Source organism: Camarhynchus parvulus, chromosome 4A (genome assembly GCF_901933205.1).
Source record: "Camarhynchus parvulus chromosome 4A, STF_HiC, whole genome shotgun sequence".
NCBI classification, from domain to species: Eukaryota; Metazoa; Chordata; class Aves; order Passeriformes; family Thraupidae; genus Camarhynchus; species Camarhynchus parvulus.
Window position 1 is genome coordinate 8,523,098 of NC_044600.1, and position 25,702 is coordinate 8,548,799.

The following is a 25,702-nucleotide window of genomic DNA, read 5'->3' on the forward strand; positions in this document are numbered from 1 at the left end:
GCAACATCATTCAAAACAGTTGCATGCAACTATTAAATTATTCTTTACAAATTATATGTGTTCCTGAGTTACCTGGTCCAGCCAGTATTGGTAAAATATACTCAAAAAAACCAAAAATGAACCCCAAAAGATCTACCAAAGTGGCTCTGTACCTTACACACACAGAGCGATGCAGACTAATCAAGCTGAGGTTGGGCAATTCTTTTCAACACCAGCACATACTCTAATAACAGACATCCAATCTATGAGAAATGAGAAACAGAGCAAAGCAGCAGCATAAATTACATTGACTGAAAATGCAACAAAGTGCTTGCAGAGCATCAACAAGGGAAACATTAAATTCTTTCATCAGAAAGAATTTTTCATAGTTCATGACAATGACATGCAAGCATTGATAGAAAAAGCACCTCTGAACAAAATGTAACTACACAGGAAACCAACCTCAGACTCTTTGGGAAAGAATGGTTGCCCAAGGAAGCCCATTTCTCCCCCAGCCCAGTCTTAACGGTCAAAGCCTCAAACACAAAAGTCAATATGCTTAGAAATTTGCAGGTGGGGTGAGAAAAGTGTCTCACTGCTCACAGTCAAGTGCACTAATTTTAAGATGGGCTCAGACCCTGCTCTGGCAAAAAAGAGACTGCCCAGAGTAGGGATGGAGCAGTTCTCCATTCAAGGGGCACACGGGGTGAGGAGCAGAGGGAAAGCCCACCATTTGAAAATGAAGCCATGCTTATTATCACCTCTGAGTCAGCCCCACAGCAGGGCTGTCCCCTCCCCAGGGCTGTGCAGCCCCAGTGGCACAGGCAGTTTGTCTGGGAGGAGGCCACAGTGCCCCTGCCCACCCCCAGCAGTGCCAGAGCCTCCTCCAGGCCCTGCATTTACCATCTTCCCAGATGGGTAATTCCTTATTTGTTATCCATTAACATTTGTAGAAGGGACTCAACTTAAGAAGTCTTACTTTGAATTAACTGTTAACAACCTGCATACAGAAAGAACAGAGAGTAAAAAAATCTATATACATTCCAAATAAAAACTGGGCTCTGGATACATCTCCCCCTCTAGGCAATTATATGGGTAAATCAGCTACTGAAGAAATGAAGCAGTTATGCTAAGTCTATTATTGCAATAGAATTTTTCCAGAAACAGTAAATTACTCTGAGTATTTATCATAATCTGTTATCTGCAGGAAAAAAAAAAAGTGAAAACTAAATAAATTTATGGAAATGCATTTGCCTAATAATATTTACCAAATGACACCATTCCCTCTGCTGCTTGTAGCAAACTCAGTCACAGAGGCTAAGGACAGGTTTGCCTTATTAACACAGCTCTCTGCCTGTGTATTTTAAGTACCTCAGAGCACAGTACCATCTGTGTGTATTCTACTAATGAGCTACTTCTTAGACTGTGGAAGGCTGGCCAGCCAGCCAACACCAATTACTCAGATGGAAACTGCCTAATTTTTAGGCAATTAATGAGCTCCTCTCTCACTTTACATAGATGCTTCCTCTGGTTAATTCTCCTGGCATATTACAGCATATCCTACTCTAAAGAAAGTTTCTCAAACAAGAAAAGAGAGGAACATGGAACATGACCCAGCCCAGTCCAGCTCCCTAGAGCAGAGCCCAAACCCAATGTCCAAATACCCAAATGTGTGGGACAGAAGCTGGAGAAGAACCTGCTGAGACCACCCCAAGCAGGGGCTGCACCCCAGTGCAGCTGAGCCAGGGAACAGGACCTGAAAAGGAGACAGCTCAGCCACCTCCCTTCCCATAAAGTGCTTGGGGCACCAAAATACCTCTAATAGCATCTCAAAGACAGACTGCAAGAGCCAGTCCCATGCTTACACAGGAACAGTGATGGTTTAATCTTCTCTCACCTCCTAGCCAGCTGGAAACACCTGACACTGTGTCACCAAATGCTGCACAGTTGTGGAGCTCCCACAAAGAGTGAAGACCTGACCACTCTGACTGCTCCCATCCCTGCCCTTATCTGTTTAATGTGATTTTGAAAGATGGGTCTCAAGGCGCTTTTAGATTATGCAAAAATAGAATTCCCTCTTCTGCCATTAAGAAAATATTTCTTAATAATCTATACAAAGTTTAAGGAGATCAAAATTACCTTTTACAGCTCCCTGTTGGAAAGCACCGTAGTAAAGCATGGAAGGAGCATTAAATTATCAAAGTAACTACACTGATCATGCACAACTTTCATCTGCAGAATAAAACTATTAATGGAGATCTGATTTTTATAAGTATATTACATGATACCATTCTGAAAGGGCAACCCTATGTGCAGGAAAGGATGCATTTGTGTTGCATAAACCTGCAAAACCTGCCAATTGCAGCTGTGAAAAACTACAGAGGACAGCTTTACCCAGCAGCCCCCAGCAAAACCAAACCACTTCCCTTTCTTGAGGATGACCATATCTACCCACCAATGAGAGACTTCATGGAACATTTCAACTGTGTGTGACATTACCAAGCCATTCTACAATCACATTGTGGAATTTGTATTATCTAAGTTCTCACGAACAAGTTACCCAGCATTTTACTTCTGGGAAAAAAAAAGGAGGATATTTTTCCAAAAGACAACTAATTACTACAGCTCATCAGGAGTATCCCTTACTACAACATGAAGCAAGTTGGTGACACATTCTGCAAGTGACTTCACACAACAGCATTCTGAATAACCAACTGTTCACATGGGATCTGTGTCCTTCAGAGAAAACCATCAATTGCAGCTCTTCATGAAGGACAGCAAATGGAACAGTTCATCTGTAGTCACTTCTAAAATGGGATTTAATAATGAACCTTTCTTCCTCAATAGAGCTGTCTCCCTGTGTAAAGTCCACCACAGTTGCAGCCAGGCATCCCAGGTCATTGGATTTAGGTTTTATCTCTCATGCAGTAAGTCAGAAGTATGTTGCACAGTTGAAACAAAACACTTTGCAATAAACACTGAGTGGTAAAGAGCAAATTTAATCGTCCAATGCAGATGAAAAAATCATAATGCTGTAAATAATATGATGTAAAGTCACAGAAAATAGGAATTATGTTGACCTATATCAGAAGTCAGCCAAAAAGCTTCAGCTTTCAATCTGCTCCAATAAAGCTGAAATGCTCCACTCCTAAATGCATTTCCACTGTAGTCCCCCATTTCCCTAAAATTACAGATGTCATTTTGAATGGAAATACTATATCCAATGTGTCATCAGTGATACACATCCTAATTTCCTTCCTTATGTCTAAGCCCACACCATTATTCACACCTCTCTGCCTTTATATAATAGGGCAAGATTTTCAAGGTCACAACAAAAACAAATAATACATTTAAGAGCTCCAATTTTTAATAATTACTTTCTTGGCTTAAGTTTCAAACTTTGTTTTCTAAACCATAAGTACCAGAACAAGCAAGTGTTTTAGAAACACCTGAAAGTTAGTTAATTTTCTCAGCAAAACACGCTCTGCAATAGGAGCCTGGAACAAGGGAAGAAGAGGCAGATGCTGAAGGAGGCTTTTTACCAGGGGGGACTTGCAGAGAGCAGAGCTGATGGCCACAGATCCACTCCCAGCATGGAGCCAAGGAAGCCTGCAGGATCACCTGGCTCCCCTGAAGTGCTCCCACTCTGTTTTCATACCTCCTCTGCAGTAAACCTGAGGGATTTGACACAGGAAAATGCTTCAGGGAATCCCACAAAGAGTGGAGGAGACCTGATCACTCTGTGTTCATCTTCCAGCTTCTTCTTGTGACACCCACCTGAGGGATGCCAACGTGCTGCTGCTCAGCTCCAGGGGCACAGAGCCTGGGAATAACCCTGCCTTTAAGTCACATTCCAGCACTTTCCCATTGATTATTAAATGTAACAGTCTCAGGGAATTTATTGTTCAAAATGAAATTGTGTCACTGGAAAAGAAATTCTGATGAGCTCTATTCTGTAGAATGTGATTGTATTTCTGCATTTTATTAATAACTCAAGGACATCAGTGATTGTATCTCACATTACACCTCTCCTTCCAAGCCCACCCATACATATATTTTTCTGAACATGTTAGACAGCATAAGGGTGCATGAAGTGGCTCTGCACATTGATCCAAATAAGGATCACAGAGCGCATCAAGAGTGCCACTGAAACAAAACCATAATGCTTAAATTCAATTCTCCCTGTCTTGTGAAAAATCTGATCTGCTATATTAACATCAGTCTTCACAAACAATGAGTCAATTCTATCTTCAACATACCAGAAAAGTAAATCTCAAATATTAAAAAATAAATAAAATCTTTAAAAAATCTGTGAAACAACTTTGCCCTCAAATTTCATGTGTATTTGTACAGTATGATGAAAGGACCTTCATTTCTTTAAATAAACATGAACATCTGGTTAGACTATACACTGAGGTGTCCTTGGACAAAGGTGTTTTAGGCTACTCACTCATCTGAGGACAGAACTGCAGTTCCTGGTACTGCTGAAAATCTAAGGGCAGCACAGATGGAGCCCAGAGTGGCTGGAGTGCAGCTGAGCCTGCAGAGTCCCAGCAGCTCAGGAGCAGCACATGTTCTTTAGGTCACAGCAGCAAACATACACAGAGGCCTCTATAAACCTGGTAGCCAAGAGATGCGACTGGCACCTCCTGGGCTTGAGGTTCCTCAGGTATTCCATGTGCCATTTTACAATGTTAAGTGGTTCTTCCTCTTCTTGTGCCCCACTCCTCACTGGAAGGACAGCCAATAGCATACACAACAGACTTGTAATGTTCAAAGGCAAAAGCTCTAAGCCTAAAACTAGTGCACAAAACCTGGTATAACCAAATATCTCTCCTTCTTTTCCTCTTCCATTTCTAGCTGACACATGTTTCTATCTTCTACTGAAAAATAACAGAAATTAAAGAAGCTTTTCTCTATCCCATGTATCCAAGGACATAGAAGCACATTTTATGCACATGCTTATTTAGCCTCAATTTTTTTTTAGAAGACAAGACTGCTTTCCTTGTCCTTGCCCAAGGCATTAGTAACACAACAAAACAGAGGGAAACATTTAATTTACGTGTTGTTCCCTGCATCACTTTCAGTGTGCTGGGCAACCTTAATACAGTTTTCTCTCTTGCTGATTTTATGCTATCTGTAAAATGGGAATAATTATGAAGCAATTATTAGAGACAAAAAGCACTCACATGAAATACCATGATAGCAGATGTTTACTGAAAACATCAAACAGTCCCATGAAACTTTAAAAAATGCTGCTCAGGCAAAAAAGTACAACTAGAACATGGAAAGTCAAAAAAATAATACTACCATCATGCTTCAAGCCCTAACAAACATTTGAACTGTGCACATGGTTACTGGAGGTCTAAACACCAGCACATGCAAGAGTGACACCCAAAATACTGTACTTTAAAACATAAGAAATTAATTTGGGATCATCACATTTTCCCTTTGTGATTTACTTCAGCTTGAAACAATTTAACTGTGTTCATTTATTTTATTTAAATACAAAAGGCTTCTCTTTTGGGAAAGAATCTTGCTTTAATATTTAAGTAACAGCTCAATATTTTAATTGCTTAAATTATATATGAACTCATTTTAAATGTGTGCAATAGCTAAAATTTTGAATGCTTAACTAAGTTCAAAATTTAAACCTTGTCAAGTTGAGGTCACTAAAAAATCCCAAACTTCTAGCAGACTGTTTATTTCCCTTCTTGTTCCTCTGTGTACATGTCCCTTCCTCCCCACCTGCACACAGACACTATAAATGCTGCCAGCTGTCTTCCAGACAGGTCTGTCCAGCTGCAATGCCATTTTCTGTCTAGAGGAGAAGAAACTAAGGCTGAGACCCCTGTAATGAGGTGCAACCAGAGTTTCAGAGCTGACTTGCTGGTAGCCCCCCGAGACCTGACCGAGCACAGGAGCCTGGCTCCCTGCTTCCCTCTGATCCAAACAGGACAGATGGAGAGCAGCCATGAACCCGTGAGCAGACACAGCTGATGCAGGAGAGGCTGCACTTTCCTGCACTGATGACAGCTTAGAACAGCAGTGATTCTGACTTTGTTTGCTGGAGCTGTGAATAACTTAACATCTTCTGGGAAAAGCAGGAGATCAGCATGCACTGATGAGCGCTGCCAAGCTCCCGTCTCCTCTGCCTGCACAGTATTTGCAGGCAGCAAAAGTCAAAAGCCTCTTTTGCATCGCTCGTATCTCAGACACGAGAGGGCTCATGGCCATGAATTTTACATCAGGGTCAGAAGTCAGCTCTTCAGGCAGAAGCAACTGCAAACTAAAGCAAATGGCAAGTGTGAGCATGCATCCAGCAGCTCCTCTGGCCCACACCCGCAGGAGCAGTGGACTTCAGAGTTAGGCTCATCTAGAATATCCCACTGCAGGCGCAAATCCAGGAGTTATCTCTGAAGTACAATCACCTCCACTTCTGTGCGTGCCAGTTTCTGTGGCCAAAGTGGCCAGGCAACACAGGAAGATTGATTTCACAGAAGGGAGCAGACAGAAATCATTGGCACAAGCAGTGACAACTGCAGGAAAGTGAAGGTCTCTGAAACATCTATAGCAGATCAGAGTAAGTCACCTGCATGACATTTAAAAGGTACAAAATACCAAGACAACAGGTTTTAAATTAACGTGTTAAAAGGCACAACAATATCAATGAGAATTTAAGCCAATTTGGCTATGTCCATACACGGCAAGGCCCAGTGCCAAGTCAAGCCTTCTCTCTCCCAAGCCAATGGTGATAAAGTCAGATGCAGGTGGAGGGTGACAAGGTGGGTGGAGGATCAGAGATACACTTGCTCCTATGGCATGAATGCCTTTTGGCTGCCCCCAAGGTAAAAAGGAGGAGAAGGAAAGCTGGAATCCCACAGACAGAGGAGAGGAGAAGACATGACTGTAGCTGGGAGACATACCCACGCTGTGGGACATAAGAAATCCTGTTGAATTCAGTTCAGCCTTGCTCACCAAAAGCACTCTGGGGAGGGTTCAGCTAACAGTGAGGTGAAAGGTGGGTTCTATAACAGAGGACAGGCTGTACAGCTGGGCTGTGGTCACGTGAGCAGGGACACCGTGGTGGCAGCCAGCCAGTGCCTGCTTGGTTTGGTTCAGTTTAGAACATAAAAAGGCCTGGTTTATTGCAGTAAACTATTTTCTTCAGAGCAAGCAAGAAGGAGGTCCATGTGTCTTTGCTCCCCGTTGCTGCACCATGCCAAACCTGAGCCAACTAAGCTCAGGTGTTAACCTGCAGAAAGGCTCCTAAATGCCCTGCAGCCTCACAGAAACCTTGGGGATGTCTGCCCCTTCTCCTCCACAGGAGGCTGGCATGCCCTCCAGAGCTCTAGCATGCTCAGACAGGTATTTCAGCTCAGCAAATAATATAGCAAAAATAAATGTCACCATAAATTATTCACTAATGGAATTATGTCTAGTAAGTCAAACAGAATCTATAATCTGAAAAATCTTTTGCTTTAAAAATGCAATGATTTTAAATCGGTATTATATTCCCTGCTGTGATTATTCAAAGCACTGTATATACAAAGGCTTTGGGAAAAGTCACTTAATCCGATTAAAAGGAAATCACCTACCAGCTGGGAACCTAGCAACTCCCACACCTTCAATTCATTTGTATAACCTCCACCTGTAAAATACCCTTCCTAGGATATTGCTAAATCTGCAGTCCCCACATTTGCTGTTTGCTCAGTTTTACTTCTTAAAGCAGGCAAAAAGGATGACCTGCAGTTTTCAAAAATGCTTCTTAATATTAAGAAATGCCTGTGAAACTTAAGTCAACATTGCACTCACACAGATGCTTGAGGCAAACTATTCTGTTCCCACCACAAACAGCAATCTTTACTCTGTAGACATGACAGATTTCTTCTGGAGCATTGGGAAGTTGCTGCCTCCAAAGAAGAATCTGATGAGCATAATTAAATTAGCTCACCCATTTAAATTATTTTGGCTTCACATCTCAAGTGAGAAGCAGCCAAATTTGTCTTGCTACAAGTTTCTCTGTCATTTTTGTGGTGTTGCAGGGTACTCTAAATCTATTTGTAGTCTTCATATGCATCCCTGCTTCTCTTTTCCAAATGGGAAATATGGGCTCCTAAATCTGTAACAAAGGGCAAGTAAAGGACATGAGAAAAATATTTCAATTCTGTTTTTCTATTCACTTCCATGAGGATTATTTCTTCAGCAAACTACAGTTCTATGCTTGCAGCTGGAGCACCATTTCATCACCGTCTGTTTAACATCTTAGACCTTCCACTCCTGACCTCTTTTTAATGACTCTTGCCCGTCCAGCCTCTGTTACTCCCTGCACTTGCTGTCTGGAGCTCTCATCCTCAACTTTCTCCCCTTGGGTTCCCATTCCTTAACTTTGAAGGAGAATTTCTGCACCAGCCTCTGAAGATGTTTTCCTAGCCAAACCTTTCCTCTCTTTAAGGCAACTCCAGTTTCACCTTTAAAGCCCTTCTGGACATTCTGACCCACTCTTGACTGCCTTGGTTGAGTGATACCTTTCTATTACCTGACAACAACACCTCACCTTCTCCTTGCTCCTCTTCAAGTCTCTCCCTTTAGAGCCTCTCTACCCCTTAAACAAGGTACATTCCATTATGTGATATTACACACATGCCAGTCAGCTCCATAATTGCTCTTGTACTTGACACTAATCACAATTCTGGCCGTTCATGCAATAATTCTATGCATTGCTTAGAAAAAATGCCAGTCTACATAAGTCAGCAAAGACACCAATTTTGCTGGTTTATTGTTCTAGTAGCCCAAATCTGTCTTTTTCATCAGTGTCAGCACCTTCCATGCACTGCTTCACACTGTTCTACATAACTGTCTGTACAATTTCTCTTCCCCTTTTGAGGATGCTCACCAGGAACAGACATCCCCACACCAACAGCCAGCAAGACCCAAGACTACAATGCCCATCCAGACACTGCTGCAGAGATCCTGTCCCCAGAGCATCCTTTGGGCCCTTCATCCTCTCTCCCAGCTCAGCTCTAATCGACAGATAAAACATTATTCCTGCTTCCAGTTTACACTGCAATGCAGCTGCGCACAAACAATGATTACATTCATTTCCCTTTCTATTCTCCTTCATCAAGACATCAGTGTAAAAAAAAAAAAAAGCCCAAAAAACAAAACTCTGAACTCCAGCACCAGCCTGTTAGAGCTACTGTCACCCTACGGAAAATATGCTGACATTGTTTCTTTGTGCATTTGCCTGTCTGCATCCACCCACTGTCCCTGATCTTCCACTAAAACTATACCAACAGTTAAAGTTCAGGAGTGGCTGGAACATCTCTCTTCACAACATATAACATTTCGTGAAGCTCCAAGCAATCAAACAGTCCTTCAAATGTAAAGACCTTTCAGAAAAGGAATCAAATTATTGGTTTTACTCCAAGTGCTGATATCAAAGGAACAGAAAATTATTTCACACATAGTAGAAAAAGCAAAACAAACAAAAAAAAAAAAAAAAAATCTATAGTTTGGTCCATGCAGCAACCAGAATGAGTACTGAAGGTGAAAGCCAACTACATGATTATGGGCTTGCAAAGAAACTATAATTTTACTTTATGTGCAATTTTTCCTCTTCGTCTTATTCTCAACACATACTGCCACAATCGAATGAAATGAAAAAGAACCACCTATTCACTAGTGGGTTATATTTAGCAAGAGGCAGTCTAACATATTAAAGCATTTTTCCCACCAGTACTGAACTTAAATTGACACTGTCAACAGCTGCTATAACCACGAGAGCCAAAGTTCTGCAGAGTCAAAGAAAGCAGATTTTAAAAATGTAAATCTAATTAAAGGTAAACTACCAGCTGAACAATGCTACGGCCACCAGCATGTCACTTCTACAGTTGTGTGCTCCTGGCAAAGGAATTGCACAGACCCTTGCTTGCAGCCAGGTGCTGTTGGCTGGCATCAGTGAACAGAAGCTGTTCAGGCACACTGATTGTGGATCTCACAGAGGGTTTCCATCCAGGCCACTGACAGCAGTTTTGAAGAACAGGAACACCATCACCCTTAGCAGAGTTTAGACCAAGACTGCACTGTAGCCAAACCCCAATATCCCTGACTGCTCTCACAGCACAAACTGGGCTCTGGGCACAATAACCATAACAAAAGGCTGGTTCCGTTTAGCAACCTCCATTTACACTTTCCATCCTAGCAGAAAGAACTCAACCCAGCACCTGGCAGTTCCCAGAGTAACACTTCCCAGCCTGGGATGTGACTTGTAATTCTTTTTAATAGACAGCCCAAAAATTTTCTCCTCTGTTCTCAAGAAACGCAGAAATTAAACTTAACACAAGCCACAGCAACTGAAGCCAGTAATTTCTGTTTGTACCTGGAGTGCTGAAAAGACTGAAGACCTTGAGGACAGCAGGATCAGTGGAAGCCCTCACACATATAAGCATAGCACACAAACAGTGTGGAAAAACAACATGCCATCAAAAGTTTCAAAGTGCAGCATTTACCCTTACACCCAGCCCAGGCTGCAGCAGGCTGACACCCCTGTGTAGCACAGCACTGCTTGTCTGCCCAGTGTCTCCCAAACTCACAGCTTACTTTGTTGTCATCTCATTGCAAAGCTCCCATACCTTCTTGGCGATTTCTCATGGGCATCTCCTTGCAGCTCTGACTCCTCCTTCCTCACAGCACAGCCAACAAACTCCAACTCCCTCCACACCCAGCTAACCCCCTCTTTTATAGCACTCATCCTCACTGGACACAGCTGTGGCCTGTTAAGGGCAGGCCTGTTGCTAATCTTTGCTGATTAGTACAGCTGCAACTCCTCAGGGCTGAAATTACCTTCTGCACTATCTTTATTTTCTTACATTCTATCCCCCCACATTACTTGGGAAATACAAACAGTCTCATGAAGTCACTTCTTCGAAAGGGCAAAGCTGCATGGAGTGGACATCACTTCAGGCTCAAGTACAGATAACCATTATCCAGAGAAGCTGTCTACCCTGGAAGGAGAGATTCTAATGCCTCTTTGAAGAGTTCTGTTACTACTATAAGGTTTCAAAAGCAGATAAAAACATGAACCAACTCCTACTCTCTTTCACTGACAGAATAATCAGAAATTATCTACTCAGGAGAGTTCTTCCAAGTAAACCCTATATATGATCACATATCAGGCCAGCGTAACATTTTCAAAGATGACCTTTCAACATACAAAAAATCATCCAGACCTAAAACTTACCACAGACCACATCCACAATTAATAAAATTCCTTAACATGAGTAAAACACTGGATGTTAGAAGAATGCCACCATGCCAAAGTTATTATCATCTTTGTAATATCTCTGGTTGAAGTTTCAACCCAATCAATATTGTCTTTTTTTTAGTTCTTTAACAAAAGAAAACATAAGGATACATTCAAACAGCTTTCAGTTACTAAGCAAACCAAAGCAGTTAAGACTTTTGTTTTTTGGCAAAACAGAACAAGTACTACATATGCAAAACAAAATGCAGCCATCTAAAATGCTTGATTGCATGAGCATGAGGTCCAGATCTAAAAGAAAAAATAATTTTCTGTGACTTACCAGAATTTCTCTTTGACACGAGCTTCAAATTCATGCTGACTACAGTACAGATCACAAGAACCAAGAAAACAAGAGGCTTCATCTTTCACTTTCTGTGGCAGCTGAAATGCAAACATAGTACAAAGTCTGAATCACAGCTTTTCACTACAACAAAGCAGCAGCTACAGTTAAACATTTCTCAAAGAACCACAACAGGACAATGGCTTAATGTAACAACTTCTCAGTTTACGTTTAGGCAGGAGGAGGAAAACATAAAAGTTCAAATAACCGTGTATGAACGATTTACCTCTTACTATCACACAGAAGGGTTGGGTTTTTTTAAATGACACCTCAGAAATATCATTTTGCTCTCAAAGAAAAAAATCACAAGATGTAACAGTTTATTTGAAGTAGTATGGGTCTAATCTGGCAGATTTTTGTGTGTTACTTATTTATTTTGTATGTTATTTTTGTGTGTTATGGGAAAAGTCTGATGGTTGTAATTAGCTTCGTCTCATACAAACAGGCCACACACTTTAAAAAAAAAAAATCATATCATTCAGGAAAAGAATAGTTCATACAATCTCTCTTAGCAACCTTATTTCCCACTGGTGGCGCTGTAAAAATTCCTACAATGCCTACAATTAATGCTGTTCCAGAAATTTCTCCTATAAAATGAGGTAAAGAAAGGTGAACAAAATTCAGAAATCAATGAATGTAGGTCTCAGGAGTCTCACCTGTGAAGTTTACTACTTACTTTATGTTATGTACATTAAGAAAGAAAAGGGGAAAAACTAGTTTAGAATTTTATTTTTAATTTTATATAATTACTGGAACCAATTCTGTTTTTATTTACAAGTACCAGACCATTAGAGAAAAGATAGAAAAAGCAAACTGAGGCTCCTTCTCTGCACTTAAAAACAGGTAGAACAAATCTGAATTCATCTAAGACCATCTCTCTCAAAGAGAGATGCTTAATTATAAGCTAGAGTGCTAAAATCTATGCTTAGCTTGAAGTCTTTAAGTGGCCTGATACATTTAAACTCCAGGAATTCATCTCTGTATAAGATAGAGAGTTTAGATCAGAACCCTTATTATCAGATAAAGCTGGCAGCCATCTAAATCACTGTGAAGTTATTATTTGTACCAAAAGATTCAGCACACATTTTACAGCAATTTCAATTAAACAGAAATGCACAAAACTATCAGCATTAGCAGTCAAAACTGAGGCCAGTGAACAGAATCCTCCCATAAATGCTGTAACCTCTGCCCACCCAGCTCACTCAAAGGTCCCAAATCCCCAACTCCAGAAGGAGCCCAGACCCCTCCAGCACTGAGCATTTACCCAACACAACAAAGCAGCAAGAGGTTGCAATGTCCTGCTGTTCACCGACGCTTATTCAGTTTAATTTGAGTTTATTGCATCAAATATTCTTCCCTTGTAATTTTATTACTGGCCTATCGTTGTGTGAAGAAAATGTAAGTAACCCTGTGTAATCTTTTACACTACAGGAATTGTGCTGCTATTCAATTATTTCAAAATTACCACTTTAAACTGAAGTTCTCTTCCTCTCACCTTACTCTACTACAATCTATAAACAGGCAGTAGATTTTTTTTTTTTCCCTCTCTGAATTCTATGGCACTTTATGCCTATTGATTCCTCATAGTAACAATGCTAAGGCATTTTCAAGAAAAAATACACACTGAAGGCTGTCTGACAGTGGTTAATGACAGAATTAGCATTCACTCTTCCTTGACCTCTCCTTGGAGTAACGCAATCCTGAAACCAGTAAGGCCATCTTGACAAGAGAGCTTAAAAAAAGGTAATTGAACTAAATCTTTTGACAGATAATTGTAATGATGATGTTATGCTAGAATGATTTTCAAGTATAGCTTTACAAATTAGTTTCTCCACTTTTCCCCCCTCCGTAATTACAGCTGAAATATGGAATTCCTAGGTCCTTTTTCATGTGGGTCTGTACATCCCCACCCCAAACAAGCTAGGCTGCATTAAATATATTTAAAATTTCAAAGCGAGTTCTGCCAACCAATATTAATGCTAGGCAGAGCAGAAAATTCTTGGTTCTGTCAGCACTGATAGGAGTTGTACTTTTTGAAGCCCTATCCTCACCAAGGCAGTCAGTCTCTGTACCTCCACAAATCAGGAAAATAGAGCAGCAAAAGGGCAAGAAACCACAGCACCACCCAGTCATTCATAATCAAGCCCAAAGTCTCAGCTTGTCACATCTGACACAACTCAACTGAGGCTGGCATGAAAATACACATCAGAGTTTGAGGTGTCACCTCCACCACGGCACAGATTCCAGCAGCAGTGGGATCAGTCCCAGTGACCAGTGGGTCAGCTGTGTCTGTCCTGGGACAGCAGCCAGCCACAGACAGCCTGGCTGCTCAAACTGCCCTATCCAAGGTGACTGCTTTTATACATTCAGGTTTAAAAAGAACACAAGATACAAAATAAGCTGTATTTCCCCCAGAAGAATGTCCAGCAGCCTAAAGAAGAAAGGTCGTATTAGTTCAAGACTAAGTTTCTAAATTTGCTCAGGAGATTTCTGGAGCTGCATGTGCCAAGACTCGCCCAACAGGGCTGATCTCAACTCCCTCCTCAGGGCCACTCACTCACCTGTCAGGCAGTGGGATGGACCACAGACCCCAGCCAGCCCTGTGCCAGGCTCCTGGGAATAAATGTGGAGTGGATGCCTATGGTCGGATGAAGAACACGAACAAAACACAAGAATAAACCAGCCAGAGTTCAATGCCATTTCCCTGCAAGCAGGGGCTGATTTTTCCATTTGACAGAACTTTCCCCTCACAGGCACTGAGCAGCATTTACCTGAGGAGCCACTTACTCTGATGCTGCAAACTCCAAGCAGGTGTGAGTAGGGGCTCACAGCTGTAACAGGAAGGTTACAGCTCTACTGGATACACCTCATAACAGAGGAACCAAGTTCTTGCCTTTCCCAGAAGATTGAAGACATCTTACTCAATAAGGACACAGAAATACCAATTACAGCCAACTTGCCTAAAATCACTGTGAGGAGAGAAGAGACACACAGAATGAAGTACTTGTTGACAGAGGTGAAAAAGTCAGTAGTCCAAGCCTTGCTGTGACCAGCCAGGTTGTATTTGAATCCAGGTAAGTAAAGGGAGGTTGCTGCTATCAGAGAGAGAAATGTAGGAAAAGCAAGGTGGGACAACTTAATTCTTCATCACTGCACTGCCAATAAGGCCTCTCCTTCCCTCTTTACCCCATTTGTGCTACAGACCTGACTTCAGGCAGCTGTCACAGTGCCCTGTAGGCACACAAAACTATAAGGGGACCAGGCTGCAATGCAGCACAAATTTTGTTCTTCTAACAAAAACCACCCTGACTCCCATATCCTGCCAAACACACTTCATCTCTTTTGAAAAACTTATTTCTTCCACCCAAATCCTCAGGAAACAGAGCTTGGGAAATTGTTGTGTTCCCATTTCCTTCATGTACTGCCTGCTGTCTTTCCAGCACCCCTTCAGCTCATATGGCTTCTGGGACTCAAAGGAACTTCAAGGGACAAGGTTAGAAGGAGACTCTTAGAAACGAGAAGAAAATCAGAGCATTCATATTTTGCACAAAACCCAGCACTGAGATTGCCAAGTTCACGCTTTAAATATAATTTAGCTTTGCTCTAATTTGTACCACAAGCTTTGTTCATGCAGTGCTCCTTTCTGAAAGAAAACAAGGAAGGAAAAGCAGTGCCTGTGCACTCAGGCACACGTCTGTGCACAGCCTGAGATTTGCTGACACACCACGAGGCTCTGTAGGTTCTGGTTTCTCCACAGAAGCTGTGATGCAGAAGGCACTCATTAAAAACAGCGACCCACCTCTTTAGTGATTTCCAATTGTCAGGTTTTGTTGCTCAGATATCTCACAAAAATAAATTACCGTTTTCACCCCACACACAAAGGATGAAATGGCAACAGTAATTCTTTCATTGTTTTTACAGTAGGCTAGATGGCGAGTCCTGTTCATTTATTTTCAAATCATTTCCTCAGCCCACTTTTTAAGGCTTTAAATTTTAATATGAACTCACTCTCAGGTCTTCTCTTTTGCCAACATACCACATTGAGCTCTTCATTACTAGAAGATTTTCAGTCTATATAATATCTTGGTTAGAAGCAACCCACAATGGGCACCAGTTCCTTTTTATTGATACCTCAAACATAAAGAAAAAATACTCAAGATCAGAGATAAAATTCTCAAGATCAGGGATGCATTCTAGCTCAAATAATGTCTCTTCAGCTCTACTTGATATGGGTCATGCAGTGTTCTTCGCTCTGCTGCTCAATGAGCATCAAAGAGTATTTCATTTTGCCTAATTCATTGTGCATCTTCACCATCATAACCAGCCACTTAAGTTGTCTAAATACACAAGGAGCATTAATTCTACAAGGCAGTGTGCATTCAGCATTTGTCTTGCAGGATTTAATTCTCCACTGGACCTCTCAGGTCCTTAACTAAACTCACATCTGCCTAATTCTCCTTGTTCAGGTGAAACTTAAAGAGAAATTTTAAAATGAGGAGTCTGAGGGTGATTTTATGATGATAGTTTATTCCCTAATCATCTGCTTCATGCCCAGAAATGGCAGCTGTATCTTACAGATGAAGCAGGCAGTGGGGCTGGAACCTGGGAGCTCTGGGGCTCTGCTCAAACTCTCGATCCAGTGCTCCAGACAGCGTGGCCCAGGGACCCTACATTATTCCTTTTGTCAGATTAGCTTTTATGAGACTGAGACCAGAATGTTTTTTTCCTTTCCCTTACTCCAGCCTGGAGGCTGTACTGGGAATCCTTTCAGCGACTTTTCAGTTTGCCTGGGTTTTTTTCCCCTTGAACTGTTTTGGGCTTGGCTTGTTTTTCTTTTCGGCCCATGAGGGATCCACTGGGACCACCCAGAACCTGAGACCTCAGAGGAGCTGAACCAACACAAGAAAGGACAAAAATCCACCAACTTTGGCTGCTCTGAGGAGGAGACCCATGCCAGAAATCCAGCAGGTTCCCAGCTCCTGTGAGCCCTTTTCTCCTCCCTTCCCAGAGACAAAGAAGGGCAGCCTCCATCTTTGCCTCTCAGCCACATGGAGAGGTGGGGCTGAGATTGAAGGTTCCATTTTTTTTTTTCCTGTGCTTTGCAGGTATGTTGCTTTGTTTATAAACAGTTTTAGTTTTTTTCACTTTCACCCCATGGTATCCATTTCTCTCACTGGCAGAAGAAAGAGCTTCAATAACTCCCCTTTCTCTTTAGAGGAGATGCTCATTCCAGAGCGCTTTCTCCTAAAATTTGTCTCTAACACTGAGACATGAGGGAAACATGCTATGCCTGCTCAACACAGTGTTTGTGTTACACAAACTGGAAATAAACAGCAACAAAAAGACAACATCTAAACTGTCTGGGATTATTACTGGCTCAGCAGTTTATCACCCGCATGACAGTAATACAACAAGGAAAAAGCAAGGTCTCGTCCTGAAAAAACAAAGGGAACCCACAGCCAAATACTGACAAGGTTATAATACTTAATTGTAATGACTCTCCTAAAGGCTGAATGTCTGGGTGTAAAGGAATAAAAACCTGAAACACAGATCTCCTGTGATGTGAAAGGAATGAACTCAGAATCTTATTAGTTATTTCAGAAGAGACATCCTTTGGGGGTGTTAATACACAGGTTTTGTTTGAAATTATTTTAATGCCTCCACTAAAAGGTTAAATATCTTCCAAATGGAACTGCAGAAGACAAGAAGTGCAGAATCCTAAAGTTTCAAAAATAATCTCACAGTGTAACACAGAAACAAAAAAATGGTTTCAGTGCCAAGCACAAAAGAAAAATACTGTGGATGGCAAACACCCCATTAACTTCCCCTATTAATATGTCTGGCTGCAGAGTTGTAGAAGTGATTTTAGCTATGGTAAAGTGGCAGTCAGACTCAAGACTGAATAAACTGCTGGCTTGCCCTGTAGAGAAAACCCTGCATGCATTAACACAAGAACATTTTCTTACAAGAATTTTCTGATCCAATAGCTGCCTAAAATAGTGCTCATAAATGGGGGAAAAAAATAAGGGCAGGAAACGGGAAAATCCCCTGAAATATTCTGAATGTAGATAAAGACTACAATATCTGTAGCATCAAACACTGCAGTGATGAGCATATGATGTATGTATGCATCTAAATTGCTGCCAATTCAATAAAAACCTAAGCAGCCCATTTTAACAGGTTTGCAAACCAGAAGAACTAGGACTCCTCAGCACTGATTAGCAGATGGAGTTCTATCAGCTCACACCACACACTGACCTCGATTCCCTAAGCAACTCACACAGAATTCCAGTTCATTATCTTCAAACCAGATTTTAAATCCCTGAATCGTACTCACCCCTCATTGCAACAGCTCTTGCACTTGGAAACACAAAAAGCAACTGTAAGGAGGAACGAGAATGACAAAGGAGTGGGAAAGTTAGCTACTGTTTTTTAAGCCTCATACCCAGCTGCACCATCAGTGATGTACTGATTCAGCACTACCCCAGATTCTAGAGAGAACTATTGTTCAGCCTTAACACTGCAATAGTCTAACTACACATCCTAGGATAGATAGATAGATAGATTAGATAGATAGGTAGATAGATAGATAGATAGATAGATAGATAGATAGATAGATAGATAGATAGATAGATAGATAGATATGTGTGTCCCAGGTTTTGAGTAGTCCAGACCTTTTACAGACATTCAAAGTGAAATACATGTTGTGGGAGGAGGATTACAGCTGTACTGCAAGCCTTTATGGTTTATGAGGTCAACATTATGGATCAATTAATTTACAGCCTTTTTTTCCCCCTAGAGTAGAAGCTATTAATATTCTACATATATTTACTTCTGCAGATCGTGGTTTAATCAATACATTCAGGCAACATGAACTACTGTAGGAAATGTAAAGACTCAGAGCCAGAGTTTAGTTTACAGAGTGGGGCTTAGCCTCTCACCACCTTGCAGAAGTGCTTAAAAGCTTACAGAAAAGCCCACTGGGGGAGAGAAGAAAAATGTGAAGACAATCTACACTTGGAAAGCTAAACATGTACACTAGCACTAAGGAAAGAGGAGAGATTTTAGGAATCACCTTTAATCAGCCTAATTCCTAGAATTGATCCAGTTACAGTAGAAGTTCCCAATGCAGAGCAAGGTGCAGCAGTAATCACAGCCATCTGAGCCATCTGAGGAGCGAGAGGAGCCCCAGCCATGGGTGACCACATATGCTTCTCAAAGCTGACAAGGTTGCTGGGCACTGTCCCAGGATGGCAGATTTCTTCTGGGCTGAGATAGGCTCAGGGACTGCTCAGATCCAGCCCAGCCAGGCTGCCCTGGGCTGTGGAGAAGCCCAGCACAGGAAAAAAAGGACTCTGAGTCCTGCTATTCAGAGCTCTTGAGTAAAAAAAACCAAGTTGCTGTTAGGCTTCAGATACACTGACAAACCCTGTAAATTCCAGCAAAACCATGGCTGCACTTGACTCCAGCTGTTCAGTTGCTGACACCCAGAGCAAACACCACTGCTCAGGTCAGGGCTGTTTTCTCCTGACTGCTTTAGACAGCCCTGCAGGCAATCACAGGTCCTCTCTACAGAGCCTCAACTACAAAAGTAGAAGACCTTTCAGATTAAAAGAGATGAGAAGGGACCATTCTCACCCACACCAATTTCACTCACTGCTCTCTGCTCTTATATCAATAAGGAAGTCTGTCCAGTTCACAGCTGCCTACACCAGGGCATTATTAAGCCAAAAGATTAGATGCTTTGCTTCTTTCATACCCATTCTAACCCTGCTCCCCAAGCAGCTTTTGCAGAAAAGCTATTAAAAATGGAGAGAGACAGTTCAAAGGGAGGTCTCAATCCTGAAAGATAGCATATCTCTCCTCTTTCCCCCCCCACCACTTCTCTCGTTCCCCTTGTGCTCCTCAAGGCTCGTTACAGAGGTGCTCAGTACAAACAGAACTAGATTTTAGACTGGGCTGCCATCTGCATGCTGAAATGTTCCCTGCTTTTACAGAGCCTTTAAAACAGGCCTCTTTCCATGGCCACAGAGCAGAGAGACTGCAGCTGTAACTGTCAGCAGTATTGACATTATCCCTGCTCTTACACACACTCATAGCTCTGCAATATTTACAGAATAAACAATATTTGCACTATTCATGGCAAGTCTGGTCCAAGCTCACTCCTGCACGTTAATGAAACAGGCTCTGTGAGAACACAGTTCTGCATGTGATGTGCTTAGAAATACATTCCTTGATCTCAGCCATGGCCACACGCTTTCCTAACTAATTCATGATGCTCAAAGAAGACAGAATTAACAGGAAAAGATGACATACCAGCTGTCAGGCTCCTTATAAAACACTCGTCTACAGTTTTCCACTTAGGAAACAGTCCCAGAGAAGCCAGACATGGCACTTTGCTGTCAGCAGAGGCAAGTTGCTTTCACTGAACTCAGCAGCAGCGCTGCTCCTTAAAGTGATAAACAGATTCTTGATGGGGATTTTTTTCCCCTTACATAACCAGAGACTGGACTTTACACATATGTATTGCCAGATTTGTCTGAGTGAAAATAAGAATAAAATTAAGTAAGCAAAGAAAAAACATGCCCCAGAATTTGAGAACCATGAGAAACTGCTTAGAGAATGCTACTTTAACACATTTTATGGAAATCTTGAAAACAATGGAGTTTTGTTCTGATGCAGCCAGAATAAGAGTAAAATACATATTTTATGTGCCCTGAAATTGCTTTGTCAAATAGACATCCTTGTTAATTAACTGTTACATAAACAAAGAAAAGAGGGGTGGAAGGAGCACTCTGTAGTGCTTTTAGGGTGGAAAGGATTAGCAAAAATCCCTACAGAAGTTTCTAACACAGTCTGTCTCTCACCAGCTTTGTTACTGAATATAACACATCCCTCAGCTCTCCACCAGTTCCAAGAGGGTTTACCTGGACCTAGTATCAGATGCCAGAAGAAACCCTCACTATAAAGCTAGCAAAAAGATTTTCCTTATTCTCAGCGAGGGCAAGATCTTTTCTCTCTGTTTTCTTTTCAAGGCTGTTTAAAGAAAGATTTATTTTTAGTTGGACATCCTGAAAAGCAAATTGCCTCTTAAAGTGCCTCTTTATTTTGTGATACACTTTAAATGGTCACTTTCCCTTCCAGCACTAAAAGAGCTCCTGATAAATAGCTCAGACTCTCATTGTTTGGGGAAAGCTTAGAAATGAAGAGCAGACGCAGCTTCCCATACAGCTCTTTAAGGCTCTTTAACAATTGCTCATAATTTAGCATCCCTTGGTATTTTCAGCTTGAGCCTCAGTTTGAGGAGCAGGAGTGTTTCAGAGAGCAGGAAAAGTCCATACACTGTAAATGCTTTATTTGTACTCCTCACAGTGAGTACAACTTCTCAGCCTTTTTCCCCAGACACAAGGCTCAAGGCCACCTGCCCCAGCCATCCCTGCCAACTTCCCACCTCAGCCAGCAGGGATCACTAGCTGCACATGCTCCTTGGAACTTTTCCTCCACCTCTGGTCCCACAAGGGCATCACAACCCCGGGCATAGAAAGTTCTGAGCAGCCTCCCCTTTCCAAATGCCACACAGGAGACACTGTTCTCCATAGCTTTAAGTGATTACTGTAACACGTAATCTTCTCTCCCCCGGAAACAGCTGAGAACAGTCACGGACAAAAATTACTCTGCCTATGCAAACCAACCAAATTCCCTTACAGGAACACTCCATCCAGACAGCCTGGATGCTCCTGCCCTCCCCAAGCGGGCAGAGCATCCCACAGGGTGCGAGCCTCACATGCTGTCCCCATTCCCTCCTCCTGGCTCTCCAGCAGCCTCTCAGCATCTCTGCTGGGCTCCTCACAGACACACTGCCCCCAGCAGGTGCCTGACACCTCCAGACAAACCCACTCCTAAACCCTCCGTGGCTCAAGCTTACCCCACAGTGGCACAGCCCCCACGAGATCCTGAGACCAGCAAGTGTGCTCCTCCCTGCCTCCACTTCCACACTCCTCTGCAGCCCCAGCCAGGCTTAAGGCTGCCAATCCAGCTTCTTCTGAGGCCCAAGCCTCCAGCCTCCATCAAACCAGGAATCTTCCTCCTCCCACACCACCAATTCCTGCCTGATTAGCAGTGATCTGTGCCACAAGAACTGCCCTTCTGCTGAACTCACCTTTACCACACCAGCCTATGAATCCTTCCTGACCCTTTCAGGCTCCTTTTTGATCTGACTTCTGTTTGGAGAGTGGTCAGTCCCACCCCTGCTAGTTTCCAACAGCTTCAGCTACTGCACTGCTTCAAAGTGCAGCCACCAGACTGGCAGCTCTGAAAATTAAAAGGCTTTCCAGTGCTCTGTGAGATACAGAGCAGTTCAGACAGCACTGGCTGATGCCATTCGTGCACTGAGGCTGCAGCAGTTGTGTGGCATCCACTAAAATTGACTCATGCTGGCTCAGTGTATTAATGTGGCACACCTGGCCTTCCTTCCTCCCTTTTCCCTCCCTCTCCCATTTAACTGCTAAAGCATCAATCACCACACAAGTTGAAGACAAACCTCCAATGAGCTTCCAGGTACTGTGAAAGGAAAAAGGTGCTCTGCAGAGAACTCTTAAGCCTTAGAAATAGAACATTCAAAGATTCATCCCTCTCTCCTGGGCTCACCTGCAGCCCAAGTAGGTGGGTGAGTATAAAGTCTTGCTGTCACCTAAAAACCCTGAACCCTCCCAGCTGAGTGCCCCTCCCCAATAGCCAGGAGCCAGCAAGAAGTGCGTGCACACCCACAGGACATGTCTTGGTCACCAGCTAGAAAGCTTTAGTTCAGGAGAGGTCTCCCCTCGCAGACTCGGATCTGGAGCACGCTGGAGGTGCAAGCTGCTGCTTAGCAACACCGGCACTCTGCAGGGAGGTCGGCCCAAGCCCCGTCCTCCCACTGCAAGGGGTCTCCTGTGCCCAGGGAAACATCTTCAGAAGGATGCGATCCTCAGTAATTTCTCAGGAAGGCGCCCTGCACATCGCCAGTCACAGCCCCTGGTGGATCACAGGCTCACCCCCAAAGACCACTGCCAGCGCCTCGGTGAGCTGCCACAACTCTCACTTCTGCTCACTGCACATGCATTACACCCCGCTGGCTGAGGGAGCCCAAAACCCCAAACCCCTGCGTTCCTCTGCAGTCACTACTGCAAAGCCAGCGCTTGTCTCGCTCTCAGCTTCACCCCACACTCACCTCCTGCCTCGGCTCTGGCACGGGCAGAGCTTTCCAGGCACCATGTCCCAGCAGGGCTGGCCCGCTCCTGCCTCCGGAGGGAGCCTCCTTCCCGTGCGCTGCTCAGGGGCAGGGCAGGCATCCACCTGCTCCTGCGGACACCACAGAAAGCCACGCAGCTGCGGAGGTTTAACCCTGATGAGAACCAACGCTCCCCTTTCGGCACGGACGGGAAGCGTTTAGGGCGAATGAGAGCTTGTGTCGGGCGTGAATGCAACAGCCGCACACTCACACAGCGCCTGGCACCGGGGCACTGCCCTTCCCGCTCCCGAGCCCACCGCAGCTCACCGCGCCTGTCCCCACCACTAACAATCCCCTGAGAAACCTCAAATCCACCTGCACTCTGGTAGTAGTACTGTAACATCCACAAATCTTACACAGACGCTAAAAATGTTGGTTTTGGTTTTTTTTTAAATAATCAGGGTAAAAACTCAGGGAGTACATATCAGAGACCATAAACACTGCCGAGGAGCGCTACAAACTGCTGGCTGCTGCCACAATGGTTTTCGCCTCGCGGTACAAACCCAAGTTTGAGCGTTAACCCAACAGGCACAGAAATTGCCAAAAGTACACAAACCTTACTACAACTCTGAGAAACCGCAGCTTACAGCATTTTCCACCAGAAACTTTTGATTCTTTGAATCCTAGCAGAGACAGCAGTCCAGGGACAGCCTCTCTGAAAACAGAGGCTGAATCCAAGCCACTTCAGAAATGTTTGGTGCCCTTCAGCAGATTTCCATCGGACTCCAAAGGAAACCAGAGCAGCTTTATTGTGACGGAACTTTCAGAGGCAGAGGTTTCAAGTCCAACACCCACCACGGTAACTCAGAGCAGCCAAGCCTCCAAAGCACCGGCACCACTTCAGCAGACTCCACCGCGCTGCATCATCCCGAAAGGAAACTGCTCCAGTGCTTTTAATTTAAATCCCCGGCAGTAACACTTTTCCCGGGAAGCCCCACAGGCGTTCGTGAGGCTGAGAGACCCTCGGTGCCAACCGAGATTCCCCCCTTCGTGACAGAAAACATTCCCGGCGCTTCCAACAGCAGCAGGGCTCAGTCCGGGGAGCGGTGGAGCGGCCGCGCCGTGCGGACGGATCCGGCCCCGAGCATCCGCTCCGAGCCAGCGGCACCGGGACAGCGGCACCGGGACGGAGAGCCGGAGCTGCGGGGGTCGCTGCCCGGAGCCCCTCGGGAGCGCCGCGGCACCAGCGGGACCCCGGGGTCCCTCCGCCCGCCCGGAGCTCCGGGAGGGATGAGGCAGCAGCCGCAGCTCTGGCCCGTCCCACGCGCGGCGGCCGGAGAAGGGACGAACTTTTCTTTTTCTGAGGGATTTTTTTTCCTTTTTTAATAAAAAAGGGAACTGCCGCGAGAAGCGCCGCGCGCAGGACTCACCTCCGCGGCAGCTCCCCTCTAGGGCTCCATGCCGGCGGGCTGTGGGTGTCCCCCGGAGCGGCGGCCGGCGGGGCGGTCCCGGTCCCGCTCCGTGTCCGTGTCCGCGGAGCGGGCCGGGACCCGCGGCCCCGCGCGCCAGGTGCGCCCGCCCCGCGCCGCGCGAGCAGCAGCGCCCCCTGGCGGCCGCGCCTCCACCCTGCAGCCCCGGCCCGGCACCGCCGCGGCCCCGCGACCGCCCCGCGGCACCGCCCGCAACACCCAAAGAGACCCGACAGGAACCCGGGACCGCCCCACGGCACCGCCCGCAACACCCAAAGAGACCCGACAGGAACCCGGGACCGCCCCGCGGAGCGCGAAACACCCAAAGAGACCCGACAGGAACCCGGGACCGCCCCGCGGCACTGCCAGCACTGCGCCCGCGGAGCGCGAAATACCCAGAGACCCGACAGGAACCCGCGGGGACCCGAATGGCAAGGGACATCTACGACCGCGAATGTGGCTCCGGTCTCTGCAGAAGATGCAGCGAAGAGAGGGATGGATGGAGCGGTAGCAAAACATTGAGAAGGCGTCGGTGCCTTACCAGGGGACCTGGCATGGAGCAGAACGGGTGTAACCCTAACGCTAGGGAGAGCAGTAAAAGCAGCTTGGGGCTAAGGCTAGTTCAAAGGAGAAGGCTGTGGAGGAAGTGGTGTTGTGGCAGTTTTCTGTTCTCCTTGGCATGCCTTTTGCAGCTGTAGTGTGCCCGGAACTCTGGGCTTTGTGCTTTCAAATCCCTAACCCTAGCTGTAACCTTAACCCTAACCCTAGGCAGTAAAAGCAGAGTTGGGCTAAGGCTGGTTCCAAGGAAAAAGCTGTGGAGGAAGCCAGGTTTTGGCAGTTTTGTGTTCCCCTTGGCATGCCTTTTGCTGCAGGGTGCAGGCATAACCCTAACCATAATCCCAGGCAGGGCAGTAAAGGCAGAACTGTCCCTGCTGCAGGCAGTGCCCGGTAGCAGCACACACTCGAACGAGAGCTGCGGCTCTCCAAGGGTCACAGGCAAACGCTGACACTTAGAGAAGCACCAGGGGCCCTTTGCCCCTGTCCAGGCAGTGCTGCCCTGGCCTCGGGCTGCCCGCAGAACCCACAGAGGTTTCAGTGCAGACAGAGGGACAGCTCACCCCAGGGATTTCAGCATCTGCGCTGAACGGAGAAGCTGCTTTCAAACCCACTTTGTGTTTTCATACCATCATTAGCGTGCATTTTACCAGACTGCCTTTTACTGGACCACACTACGTTTCTCCTCCCTAATTCTGCTTCTGTCATGGCACATTCATGCTTTCCGCAGAATGGTAGTGTTATTTTTAGTTTCTCTGTGCTGCTTTTTATTCACTTTTAAATATCTTGGAATAGCTCCATGTAGACCATAATTTACTGCATTTTACTCAGATTCAGAGGAGGAC

The 25,702-nt window shown here is 44.6% G+C and overlaps 1 protein-coding gene across 2 annotated transcripts in view; it reads right to left on the minus strand.

Moving 5' to 3' along the window:
* IL1RAPL2 (interleukin 1 receptor accessory protein like 2) overlaps positions 1 to 24,395 on the minus strand; it is a 333,424-nt gene extending 309,029 nt beyond the window's left edge. The window contains exons 1-2 of one of the 2 annotated variants that reach the window (XM_030967939.1): positions 24,264 to 24,395; positions 11,565 to 11,665 (exon numbers count right to left, since the gene is read on the minus strand). In XM_030967939.1, the coding sequence (XP_030823799.1) occupies positions 11,565 to 11,646 (82 nt within the window). In that variant the 5' untranslated portion in view covers positions 11,647 to 11,665; positions 24,264 to 24,395. Of the gene's footprint in view, positions 1 to 11,564; positions 11,666 to 22,833; positions 22,995 to 24,263 lie in introns of those variants that run through there. The other variant, XM_030967940.1, reaches the window with a different exon arrangement.
* Between the last annotated feature and the right edge of the window lie 1,307 nt (positions 24,396 to 25,702).